At 48.4% G+C, this 12,471-nt stretch overlaps 1 protein-coding gene and 1 long non-coding RNA gene across 8 annotated transcripts; one reads left to right on the forward strand and one right to left on the reverse strand.

Annotated features, from left to right (window-relative positions):
* Positions 1–603: 603 nt before the first annotated feature.
* CDKL2 (cyclin dependent kinase like 2) lies at positions 604–11,140 on the forward strand. 7 transcript variants are annotated; one of them, XM_032109432.1, is made up of 13 exons: positions 604–812; positions 4,137–4,331; positions 4,611–4,789; positions 4,920–5,032; positions 5,219–5,358; positions 6,288–6,376; positions 6,875–7,001; positions 7,620–7,891; positions 8,065–8,155; positions 8,912–9,023; positions 9,134–9,240; positions 9,533–9,625; positions 10,145–11,140. In XM_032109432.1, exons 2-12 carry the CDS (start codon positions 4,299–4,301, stop codon positions 9,590–9,592), a joined length of 1,323 nt encoding a protein of 440 aa, XP_031965323.1. In that variant the 5' UTR covers positions 604–812; positions 4,137–4,298; the 3' UTR covers positions 9,593–9,625; positions 10,145–11,140. The 7 variants fall into 7 exon arrangements, 4 of the variants coding, with proteins under 4 accessions (XP_031965323.1, XP_031965322.1, XP_031965321.1 ...); XR_004240239.1 differs by lacking the exon at positions 604–812 and adding an exon at positions 841–2,134 and having other exon boundaries at positions 9,109–9,240; XR_004240238.1 differs by lacking the exon at positions 604–812 and adding an exon at positions 842–2,134 and having other exon boundaries at positions 9,533–10,030.
* On the reverse strand, positions 9,521–12,408 carry LOC116444229. Its single transcript, XR_004240247.1, has 2 exons — positions 12,314–12,408; positions 9,521–9,728 (listed from the first exon to the last, which is right to left on the reverse strand). It is a non-coding gene; the product is annotated as an uncharacterized LOC116444229 (long non-coding RNA).
* Positions 12,409–12,471: the final 63 nt, after the last annotated feature.

Genomic DNA, 12,471 nt, shown 5'->3' on the forward strand with positions numbered 1-12,471 from the left:
AGCCGGGCAAAATCCCGCCCCAAACCTGGCTTCCCCCGTGGCCCTGGGAGGTGGGATCATCTCACGGTAGCCCTCGTTTAAAAGGAGGAAAATATTCCGGGGTTCCCGTGGTCAGGATGAAAAAGCATCGCCAGTAATCGCGTTTTGAAGGAGAGGAATCCCGTTCGAAGTCCGTGTTACTATGAGGGGGGGGAAAAGGTGTCTCCCCAGTTACCAAGCCTGGATTGCGTCAGTGCCGTCGAGGTACCAAAAGGCTGCGGGACATACCTGGAGCACAGGCACTGTGTGGTTTAGCAGGTTCCTCACTCATTCTTTGGTCTCTCTGGCTTCTAAAATCACAGCACCACGCTGACACGTGGAAACACAGAATCACGGAATCGCGGAATGGCTTGGCTTAGAAGGCACCTCAAAGCCCATCTCGTTCCAACCCCCTGCCATGGGCACGGACACCTTCCACTCTCCCAAGGTGCTCCAAGCCTTGTCTAACCTGGCCTTGGACACTTCCAGGGATGGGGCAGTCACAGCTTCCCTGGGCAACCAGGGTCTCACCACCCTCCCAGGGAGGATTTTTTCCTAATATCCGATTTAATGTGTAGTCTACTCTCTTTCAGTTTGAATCCATTCCCCCTTGTCCGTGATAAGTTAATGGTGGCATTACAAATATGTGGCTTGTTCATTTCTTTTAACAGATCCAAAAGTATCTCAGCAGTGGAAGAGTTAATTGGATTCCAAGTCAGTTCTCCATTAGCAGCACAGGACAGATGCCAGGACCCAGAGGAGCTACTTGCTACAATAGGGATGAGCAGTAGAAGGTAGGAGGAACATAATAAATCACTGCCAACCACACTCCAATGTTTTTCTTTCCCTGGAAGTGTGAGGTCAGCCTGGGAAGGTGCATTACAGTGATTGCATGTAGGGAGAGGGAATGAGGGTGAAGGAGACATAAAAGCAACCAGGAATTAATTACAGAAGGTGATGCATATCCATGCGACTCAGAAGGAACACAATGAAGGTTCCAGAAATTATTATTGGAATATATGATGCCTCATTACACTGTTTTCCAGGAAATCGACATTTTTGCAAGGTATATACTGCTCCTTTCCCAAAGAGGAATGTTGCAGTATTCCAGCCTGACAGGTGTTCATAAATTTCTTCAGAGAAATTGAACACCTTTTTTTCCACAGTACCCTCTGCTGTGAAATAGAGGCCACCAAACCGAGGAGAGAATATTGGGAATATCTGTGTGGAATATCTTTGTTTCTGCTGTTTGTTCCTGGTGCTGCTTTCCTACACATGTCCTGCCATGCCACTCCTGCCCAGAACATGAGAAGTCAGTGTCAGCAGAAGACCACCATGGGTTGCTACATCCATCACTGATGGAAAGAACGAGGATGCTGGATTAAGAATATATTGGCTGAAGTCTCCATCAGTAAACCCATATGGATGCTTCAGCTTTCCTTCCTCTTAAAGGGAGCAGGTTCGTGCCTGGTGTTAAGTTGCAAATAACATGTGCAGACACCGCCAAGTTTTTAAGATAAGCTGCACAGTAAGGGCACTGGCACAGACATCTAAAACCAAATTATTCTGCCTTTTTCACGGCTTATCCTTGGCAACATCAGCAGCCTCCCAACAGTGCTGGGTTTTTAACATGTCACTCAGTCCACCGCACAAGAGAGAAACAAGGTTGCTTATCCGTTTCTCCCTTACGTGCCCTAACGGCTTTAAGAAAACAGCGTTCATAACATTTTATTTTTAAAATATTTCACAAGGCCTTTCCATAAGCCCAGCGGGCTTCCACGCGTCTTTCGCGACAGGCGGGGCGCGGCCGCGCTTTGCGGCGGGCCGTTGCCGCGGTAACGACGCGTTGGGTCGGGAACCGCCGCCGTCCGCGGCGCCTCCATCCCGGTGCAGTCCCTGCATCCCGGCCCGGTCCCTTCCACACGGTCCGGGCCCTCCCGCCGCCGCCATGGACAAGTACCAGGTGCTGGGGCTGGTGGGGGAAGGCAGCTACGGGGTGGTGACCAAGTGCAGGAACAGGGAGAACGGGCAGATCGTGGCCGTCAAGAAGTTCCTGGAGAGCGACGACGACGCGGCGGTGAGGAAAATAGCCCTGAGGGAAATCAAACTGCTCAAGGTGAGGCTGGCGGGGCCCCTTTGTGGCAGTTTTGTGCTTAAGTTTTAATGGTTTTATGTCTAAATTCGCGGCTCCTGTGTCAGCTCCTCGCTCAGTTTGTGTCGCAGCCTCTGGTCGGCGTTCGCAAAGTGCCGCTGACAAAACCCAAGCCGAAAGAGACTCGCTTGGGCCCTCTTTGAATTTCCGTGTGCGGCCAAGCCGTGCTAGGTTAATGTGACCTTTTGTGCTGTAGCCTTGCAGAGCTGCTTTCCCCTTCGCCTGAGCGCTGTGCTGGATTTACCTGGTGAATCCTGGCTTAGAAAAGTCTGTGGATGCGCCCGGCGTTCCGCTGGGAATGGTACGAGGTCTCTGTTGCCGCCTGGTGGTGGCTTGTCCCCCCGTCCCAAACTCCTGTCTTTTGCTGCTGTGAATTTGCTGAAAAGAAAAGAAACGCTAACCTTTTAAAGCCTGCGGGTGAATGGTGACCTGAATGTGTGACACTAAACGGACTGGGGGGTGCCGGTGTCACCTGAGACGGAAAAATGCTTCTAGGAAAGTTTGCCTTTATTTTCTTTTATTCGTGGCACCTTCCTGGCAGGCAAGAGGCTGGAGGAGGACTCCTGTCGCATTCCCTGAACCATGTGTAGCCCCCAGGTGGGAGCCAGCTGGCATGGTGTCCTCTGCTTTTGGAGTGTGGGATTTGCCTGGTGTCAGTATTGTGGTGAAAGGGGGAAGGACAAGGGGGAATGGATTCATACTGAAAGAGAGTAGGTTTTGATTGGATATTAGGAAAAAAATACTCCCTGTGAGGGTGGTAAGGCACTGGCACGGGTTGTCCAGAGAAGCTTCCCTTGTCCCTGTGCACGGGCACATGTGGAAGTTTTATACATTGGGACACAGGTGATGTGTCTGGTGAAGAAAAGAAGGAAAATCTTATTACACTTGGAGAGTATCCGGCCTGTTCATGTGGTGTGGGGCGTTCCAGAGGTGGGAATACTGGCAAACTTGTATCCTGTTCTCTTGGCTCCCACAAGTGTCTCTTCCTAAGTCTGCCAGTTACAGTCCCTGTGCTCTGAAGGGGGAAAAAAGTGCTATTTGCCATCACTGCAAGAGCTACAGCATTAAAGTTAATAGCAGAGTATGTGCTGGAGCTTGAGACACAGCCAGCAGCTCTAAGCATTATCCCTTCAAACCTTTAAAAGTGGATCTGTGTGAGCCTGGATTGTACCTGCTCCACTGGCCAGGCTCACCGAGTTACCGAGCACCACCCGGCTGTGTTGGGAATTAACTTGTTTTCCTGGGTGAATGGAATCTTAGCAAGGGGAACATTTCCATATACAGCTCAGGAAGGGTGGCCTCTCACAGGGGAAATAAATACCTGGAGATTTAGTCTCTTTGTAGTTCCTTCCCTTGTTCCCTGGGAGTCTTTGGTTTTAATTCTTTTTTTCTCTTGAATTTGGGCAGAAATTTAATTGTGACTGAAAACAGCAAAACCTCTTCAGGTCTCCCATGTTCGGAATAAATCATTCTTGGGAAAAGAGCTTTTTCTCTTATTGATTATCCTTTAAAAATTCTTCTCTTGTCAGACCTTCTAAGAAATCTGGGCAGACACAGGTGCAGGTTGGCTGGCACCACCTCTGCACTGGCAGAGTTTCCCCTACAATTCCCTGTGCTCTGCAGTCCTTTTGCATCTCTCTCGGTCACATCCCTGGGCTCTGGTGCTGCCTCCAGGCAGCCTCCGGTGACATTTCCCTGCCAGGCTCCAGCTAATAAATAACTGTGCTCTGTAGCGTGGCCTTTTGTGTTGGTGTGTGATAAATGTGTAACAAGCTGGAGGTGGATTCTTGTCTGCTGGGAATGTGATGACAAAATAACTAGAAAACACAGCTGCTTTTTCTTCCTCTCTTTATTCAAATTGCTTTTTTTTGCTAGTGTCCCAGCTGGGCTGCAGTTACAAGTGTCCCTTCATAGTTTTCCCTAAGTAAGTGTTTTCCCTCGCTAAACATTCCCTATTTTATCCCAGCAACTCAGGCACGAGAATCTGGTGAACCTGCTGGACGTGTGTAAAAGGAAGAAGCGGTGGTACCTGGTATTTGAATTTGTGGATCACACGGTGCTTGATGACCTCGAGGCCTCTCCCAACGGTCTGGACTACGACAGGGTTCGGAAATACTTATTTCAGATTATGAGAGGAGTTGCCTTTTGTCACAGTCATAATGTAAGTATGTGCAAGAAATCAGCTCTGCAGCTAGAATTAATAGATACAGAAGGATATAGCTTTGTATTTATATATATTTAAACTTGGAGAAATAGAGCTTTGTCTGAAAAGGAAGGGAGGTACAGAGAGATACATAAAATAAATGTGTCTGAAATTAGAGGTTCTCTATTTAACCTGTAATTTTCTACCCGAATATGAGAAAGCTACAGCTTTTTCTGAGCCAGCCAGTTTGCTATGTACAAATGGGGAATTTGCCCTGACTTGCTTTTCTCTGTGCAGATAATCCATCGGGATATTAAGCCAGAAAACATACTGGTTTCCCAGTCAGGAGTTGTCAAACTCTGCGACTTCGGATTTGCCCGGCCCTTGGCAGCTTCCGGGGAAGTTTACACGGAGTACGTGGCGACCCGCTGGTACAGAGCCCCGGAGCTGCTGGTGGGAGACAGCAAGTATGGCAGGTGAGTCTGGCCTGCCAGGCTGGGAAGGGCTGTGGGGAGCATGGACAGGGTGCTCCATCTTCTGCACTGGCCCAGCCTTTGGATCGATGAGCTGAGCTGAGCTGGGGTGGTGGTGTTTTTTTCTCCCCAGGCCTGTGGACGTGTGGGCTATTGGCTCCCTGATAACAGAAATGCTTACAGGAGAGCCCCTTTTCCCTGGAGACTCAGACATTGACCAGCTCTTCCATATCACCAAGTGCCTGGGTAAGAAGAGCCCCTTGGGCTCCTCATGCTTGCTCAGGAATGGAGGGCTCAGATTTGTTTTGATGGGTGGGAAGGTAACAACCCAGACTGTAGCCCTTACTGCAGTGCTGACCCAGCATTTCAGCCTCTCAGATGTTTCACTGCCCTGAATTTTTCCATGTCATTGCTTTGTTTGCGTGATTCCAGGTAACTTAATTCCAAGACAACAGGAGTTATTCTATAAAAACCCTCTCTTTGCTGGCATGAAGTTGCCTGAGGTGAAGGAGCTCGAATCCCTGGAGAAACGCTATCCCAAACTCCCTGCTGCCGCACTGGATTTAGCCAAGGTAATTGACTAAAAAACTATTGTTTCCTGTAAATGTTTCTGTTTCCCTGTCCTTCACCTTGTGCAGCTGAGTACAGGGCTGGTAAAGTGCCTTTCTATCAGCTCCCCTTGCAGTGAGCAACTGCTTGTGTTGGCAGCTAGGTGAGGGCTGAGGATACCACAGCTCCAGTCCAGGGCGATGGGGGCACTCAGCCAGTCACCTGCAAGGCCTGGAGGGGTCACTGCATATCCTGCAGCGATCTGTTGCGGTGACCCAGCCCGCAGTTGGGCTGGGGCAGTTGAATGCTAATCAATTCAGGGCTCTCCCTTGGGTGGATTTCCCCACCCAGGACAGTGATTTGGAGGGTGGGTCGATGGGCGGCACAGAAGCCGAAGCCGCATGCCCCTGGGCAGTACCCGGGTTCAAACCGCCTCCGCCTGTTCGAGAGAGTTCTCTGTTACTCAGTTGTTCATTAGCTCCCTGTTGTATCTCCCACCTCCCGGTTTCCCCCGTTGGTTCTTGTTGAATTATATCCTCCCCCTGGCTTGTATCTCGTTGGTTGCCTTCCCTTTCCCCGCCGTTTTCAAACCCCCTATAAAACTGAAAGCCTCTCGGAGATCGTTTTGTGGCTGCTGGAACCTCTGACATTAAACCAGTTGGAAGCCAGACCAGCGGCCCCTCTCTTTTCCTTTGCCTCCGGGTTAACACGAGCCCAGACCATCGGCCCCTGACGTGCTTCCTCCGTGGAGGAACCAGCACACGCGCCCAGCCAGCGCCTTCCTGCTGCCCAAGTCGGTCCTGAAGGACACTGTGTTCCCTCTGACTGAGGGCACGCCAGAGCTCATGCCAGCGAGCCAGGGACAGCGTTAGGGATCTTTCACTCAGACATGCCAAAGCCTTCGTTTAATTCCTGGTGTGTTTACGTCCTTACGTTCACGTTGGTTTGACAGGAGTGCTTGCAGATTGACCCAGACAAGAGACCATCCTGCGCTGAACTCCTGCAGGGAGATTTCTTCAACAAGGACGGCTTTGCTGAAAGGTAAACTGCTCCCTTCTTGTTCACTGCAGGCTCAGGTTAGAGGGAAGTGAAGCAGTTGTGCTTGGAAATTGCACACTGGGTTTGCAGAGCTGACAGCTGCTGAGTGTCTCGGGTTTGTTTTGGCTTAACCTTCCTGGAAATAGGTGAACAGTTGGAAGGGAACATGTTGCAGTGGCACATTTACCTTGCTGTGACATTCATTCATTCATCAGTGCCACACCGTATTGGGTAGTACAGTCTTACACTGTATTCACTCCCTGCATCTGCACCAAACTGGGATGCAAACACCTTTATTGCCGTATTGTAAGAAATGTGTGCTGAAGATTTTATTTAGCTTAATGTATACATTACATTTGGCCTCTCATTAGTTAAAAAGCACAGTTTGTTTGACTGCTTAAAAGGCAGTAGGAGCCTGGGCTTAAAAACTGATGATGATATTAATAAAAACAGAAAGCCTTTTATTTATTTTTTTTTCCTTTCTCCTTATATGGAATGTAGAATTACTCAGGAGCTTAAACAAAAGATCCAGAAAGATGCCAGAGACCAACAGTTCCAAAAAAAATCCAAAATCGGCAAAAAGGACAAAAATGATGTTTTAGAAGAAAGAAAAATGATCAGTGTTCAGGTTGGTTGATCTGTGTTTTTCAAACTTGTATTGTTTTGGTTTTTTTTTTTCATGTCTTAAAATCATTGTTTTGAAAACAGGTGCAGCAGTTTAAATTCCTAGAAAATAGGTCAGGAGTGTGCAGGTGGCAATTTGGCCAGTCCCTTGCAGTGGTGCAGTTCCTGGCAATACAGAGCCGGAGGGAGAATCATGTGGGAGCATAAGTCATGCTGAATCATGGAAACATGCTTTATGCTGCTGTTTACCTGTTTTAAAGCCCTGTCTCCGAAATTTAAAATTTTCCTTTCAACTGGGTACCAAAGACGCTTCAAAGTGACTTTGAAGGGACACTGGAGTGAGGTTTTATTTAATTTATTTAATTTTACAGCTGTTTTTCCTCCATCATTTCTGATTCCAGTCTCAAATGACTTATGTGCAGAGAGTGCTGGAACCCTGACAAGTTTTCTTCTGTTTGATGGAAAGCAGAGGTTTTCTAACAAAACCGTTTCCATCTCCATTAGATTCTTGCAGAATCATGCATGTGTAGGCTTCTGACATGTTTTTTTTCCTCCATGCACTGCTGTAAACTGCTTTTTTAACATGACTGTAAGGAAAGATGATGTTTATCTTCCCAAGCAGGATTTCAGCATGGGCCCAAGGAGCAAAGATGGAAAGCTGATAAAGACCAAGCCCTCTAAAGCTGATGCAGAGAAAGCAGATCAATCCTCCAGGCTGGGCTTCATCTTCGACAGCGCAATCAACCCACTTAAATTCAGCCCTCAGACCACCCTGAAAGATTCCAGCAGCAGCTTGGACTACGCCAAGAGCCCAGGCACAGTTATCCCTCCCATCAACCAGAGCTTCTCTCCTACGTTTGGGACGGGTTCTGTGCCTGGGAGCCTTAATTACAGGTATGGGAGCAGAGCTAGGAGAGCTTGTATCCATCATTCCTGTCATATCCTGAGAGGTGCAGAGTGACGATGTGGGAATGTGAGATGTGGGGTTTGGGATACCTTGCATTTGTTGCTTTGCATTCGCTGTGTTGTCCCAGCTAATACCAACTTTGGGGTGTTTTTCATTACAGACTTGATGAAAAGAGTAAAAAATACTTGAACCCATTGCTAAAGGCACGGAAGCCTTCTCCAGTGGGCCGTTGCAATGTCAGCTTGACACCGGTGAGTCGTCTGTCTGTGCCCCTCGGCCAAAGAAAAATAAATTCAATTAGGTGCTGTATTCTCAAGAACTCCATCTGATCCATCTTTCACTGTAATTCCCCGCTAGAAATACTGGTTTTGTTACCCTTTTTTCCTACAGATTTTTTGTTCATTATCCCTTGCTGATAGTTGTTACATAAAATACATTTTATGTCAGAAAACAATTTTAAATGAGGGGAGCAGTTCAGCACAGAGTATCTGTGAGATTTGGAATATATCCATGGCCTCCTGCTTGGCCAGGAAGGATCATGTGTGCTGTGCTACTGAAGCAGAACTGATGCTTTGGATTTAATGCAGCCAGGGCCTTACTTAGTCATGTCATAAATGCATTAAAAGTTGATAAGGAAAACAAGTGAAATGGAAAGTTTTTCTCTGCTCTCACTACCTAGGCATGATTCTTACTGTGCCAGCCAGGAACATTTGCCTTTTTCCAGATAACTAATCCCAGCCATTCTCCAAGTGCTGTATTTTAGCTCTCCGAAAGCAGCCTCACTTAGGTGATTGTTTTTATTTTGCTGTTGCTTTTCCATTGTTTGTGTAGAAATAACACTTAAGCAGGTTGAATTCCTTCACACACATCAGAGTCTTTTCTCTCACTCTTGTACAAATTCCAACTACATCAGAACATTGCTGTGTTACTGCTTTTTTTAAGCTTGAAAACAGCTTTTTTTCCCCGCTGATATTTTCATGAGCTGGTCCTTATGCCCTTGATTGCAGGTTACTAATGAAAAACCCATTCTTCAGGCAAGTAAGAAGAAATGGGAATTCCCCAAGGCAGATGTGCATTTGCCAGAACTAAATCATCTCCCCGAGCTGAGAGGACGGGAAGGTAGGAACTTTGATGTCCTCTAAATAAGACCTGGGTACCAAACAAGTGTCGGGAAACAGCGTGTCAGCTCTCACTCCCTTAACAGAGCATGCCTTGGTTGTATTTTGCAGCTTGGCATCCCAGATTCCTGAAAAAGGAAAGTAGAACGTTTGCAGAGTCCCGAGTCCCCTCCCTCGCTGCTATCGACCTTCATAACTCAAGTCTGGCTTCACAGCAGGTATCAAGGCAATAAAGTGGTTCATGCTGCTCTGTATTTGTTTGGTTTGTGACTTTGGCAACAGTGTGGCCCACGGAATTCCAGTTTGACTCCTAACAGGAGCAGAACTTGCCTTGGGATCGTAAGTCTTACACCAGGGGAGCATTTTTGAAGCCTGATTTGACCAAAGAACAGGTTGGGTTTAAGTTAGGTGTTGGCATTGCATATGTCTTTAGAAGGCTGTTTCTGATTGCCCTCTCTGTTGATACTACACTTGGAAATTGATCCTGTCTCTTTCTTTCCCAATTTACAGCTGTCAGGGACCTTGGTGCCGGATGCATTAGAAGCCAACTTCCCCAGGGTCGAGCACTAGCCCTGGGGAGATGGTCACACCTACCTGTAAAAGGTGGGCTTTCATTTCTCCTGTGTAGCCTGCTGGGGGCTTCAGTTTTTTGCTGTATAGTCTTCTGGTGGCTTCCAAATGGGTGGTTTCATGAGCACTTACCTAGCTGGGAAGTGGAATAGGAAAGTTCTTTGTTACTTTGTATTCTTGGCCAGGACATACAGCTATGACAGACTTCTTACTGAGGGCAGTACACAGCTTGCTGTGCCTGGTAAATCATTATCCTGAGCTGAAGTGCTGGGCACTGGGGTTGGAAACGAAGCAGCTCTCATGAACTTGGGGGGTTGAGCAAGATAGTAGAACAACAGAAAAAGTGGAAGCTGGCTGCCTGCATGCGAGGAGGGGAAAAAACAGCTCGAGTTTCCTGATCTGTGAAGCACAGAGGTGTAAGTGCACAGCTTCAGCAAGGTAAGGATGTGTAATAAATCAAAATAAAGGAAGCCTTTCGTTTCACCAGGGAGCACCTCTGTGGTTTTGTTAGTTTGTCTGGAGCATCATTCTCCTTTTCTCCTCTTGATGCAGGTGACTGAACAGTGGGAACAATCCATCTGAGTTTCCAGGGGCTAAAGCTGCCAGCTCTCTGCAGGGGAGAGGAGTGTTGGTGCAACAGACTGCCACGGAAGTGGCTCGGGTCCAGGCCGAGGACGGAGCTCACACTGCCATTGCTGCTGGATTTCTTGCATGCAAAAAGCCCCTGGAATGTTGACTTTGTGGCTTGGGGCCAGGTCTTGTCTGAGAAGAGTAGTGGTTATTGGTGTGTGACAAGGGCAGGAGCTGGTTTGGAGGACTCTGAAGGAAGCTGGGCTTTCTTTTGTCCAGCTGCTGCCTGCCTGAGGGGTTTCTTTTTCAATGAATAGTGACGAGAGCAGCTGCCAAAACTCTCATATTTTGCTGGGCTGCCTGATCTGGATTGAAAAGCACCTTTGCCTTGACAGTGAAGAAAATGTTTGTGCAAGAAATACAACATTTAAATGTGCAAATCTGCAGCCATTCCTTTGAAACCCTTGCTAATGCACTTGTCACTTTGTTTTAGATTCCTTTTCCCTTCGCATTTTTGACCCAGCATTTGGGCGGTTGTCTTTGGGGTGTTTACCTGGGTCTGTTGTCTGGCTGTTGTTAGTGGTGAAGGAAGGAATATCCCTGTGGAATACTGAGCTGTGATGCAGGTGACATGTACAATTGCTCAGTAACTCAAGTCATCATTCCTTTCAGTCCCTTAGGAGAATGGGCCAGTAAAACTCGACTGTTTGAAAACAATTTTTGCTCACTTGCCCTCAATTTATCTGTGGTCAGTTTTGTGCTGTCGCTGCATTGCTCACAACTCTGTTTTCCATCACCTGTCATAACTCACACGGTGTCATTAACTTTGGAACTTATTTTTCCATAAAGTAGAGCCTTTCCCATTGATGGATCATGACTGAATATGGTCTGAACTCATTGTATTTAGGGATTTGTCTCTATGCTGTGTCTTGACATATACATTTCATTTGTAAATAAAAAGATCTTGCAGTTCCAGGCCTGGCTGTCCCCATAGTGGATGTTCCCACTTGGCCAAGCAGTCAGTTAGGTAGCCATGGGCAAATTCAGGGGGAAAAGAAGGTTTGGGGAGGGAAGACTAGGGGTTTTTGGGGGAAAGTTGGGTGTGGTGGGGAGAGAAAGAAAGGTTCAAGGGCAAGGTTTTGCATGGGGAAGTGTGTGGCCAGCAGGTCCAGGGAGGTGATCCTCTACTTGGCCCTAGTGAGGCCACAGCTGGAGCTGTGTTCACAACTGAACTGTGTTCAGTTCTGGGCTCCACAGCTGAAGAAAGACGAATGAGCTACTGGAGAGGGTCCAGCGGGGGCCAAAGATGATGAGGGGACTGGAGCACCGCTCTTAGGAGAAGAGACTGGGAGCTGGGCCTGCTCAGTCTAGAGAAGATAGAGGGCATCTCAGGAATCCATACAAATATCTCCAAGGTGGGTATCAAGAGGATGGTGCCGTATTTTTGGTGTGCCTAGTGACAGGACAAGGAGCAATGGCCAGAAAATAACACACAAGGAGTTCCACCTCAATATAAGGAAGAATTACAGAATCACAGCATCTGCTGCGTTGGAAAGGGACCCATAAGGATCACTGAGTTCAACTCCTGGCCCTGCACAGGACACCCCAATAATCCCACCTGGTGCCTGAGAGCTTTGTCCAAACACTCCTTGAGCTCTGTCAGGATTGGTGCTATGCCCACTGGCCGGGGGGGCCTGTTCAGTGCCCGCCCACCCTCTGGGTGAAGAACTTCTCCTAATACCCAACCTAACCCTCTCTGGCACAGCTCCAGCTGTTCCCTCGGGTCTTGTCACTGTCACCAGAGAGCTGAGTGCTGCTCCTCCACTTCCTCTCGGGAGGAAGTTGTGTACAGTTATGAGGTCTCTCCTGTCTCCTCCAGAACTTCTTTCCGTTGAGGGTGGCGGAGCACCGGCACAGGCGCCCCAAGGCAGTGGTCACAGCAGCAAGCCTGACACAGCACAAGGAGCATTTGGCCAAGGCTGTCAGGCACCTGGTGGGAGTGGAGAGGTGTCCTGTGCAGGGCCAGGAGCTGGACTCGATGATCCTTCATCGGTCCCTTCCAACTCGGGATATTCTGTGATTCCGTGATTCGTCGTGGAGTCTCCCTCTCTGGAGCCATTCCCACTCCACCTGGACGCGGTCCTGTATCACCTGCTCTGGGGGACCCTGCCTTGGCAGGGAGGCTGGACTGGGTGACCGCCGGAGCTCCCCTCCAACTCGAACTGGGATTCAGGGGGAAGGGGAACGCGAAGGTTCAAGGCGGGGGGAAGCTGTTTTGAAAACTCCAGATCCTCCGGAACCGGCTGTGA

This window comes from Corvus moneduloides, chromosome 5 (assembly GCF_009650955.1).
Source record: "Corvus moneduloides isolate bCorMon1 chromosome 5, bCorMon1.pri, whole genome shotgun sequence".
NCBI classification, from domain to species: domain Eukaryota; kingdom Metazoa; phylum Chordata; class Aves; order Passeriformes; family Corvidae; genus Corvus; species Corvus moneduloides.

What these genes read in the sequence shown, in the direction of transcription:
- CDKL2 (XM_032109429.1), top strand. Translation starts at nt 1,967, where the DNA reads ATGGACAAGTACCAGGTGCTGGGGCTGGTGGGGGAAGGCAGCTACGGG. An exon ending in CCTTTTGTCACAGTCATAAT is followed by an intron (nt 4,332 to 4,610) that starts GTAAGTATGTGC and finishes TTCTCTGTGCAG; the next exon opens with ATAATCCATCGGGATATTAA. An exon ending in GGAGACAGCAAGTATGGCAG is followed by an intron (nt 4,790 to 4,919) that starts GTGAGTCTGGCC and finishes TTTTCTCCCCAG; the next exon opens with GCCTGTGGACGTGTGGGCTA.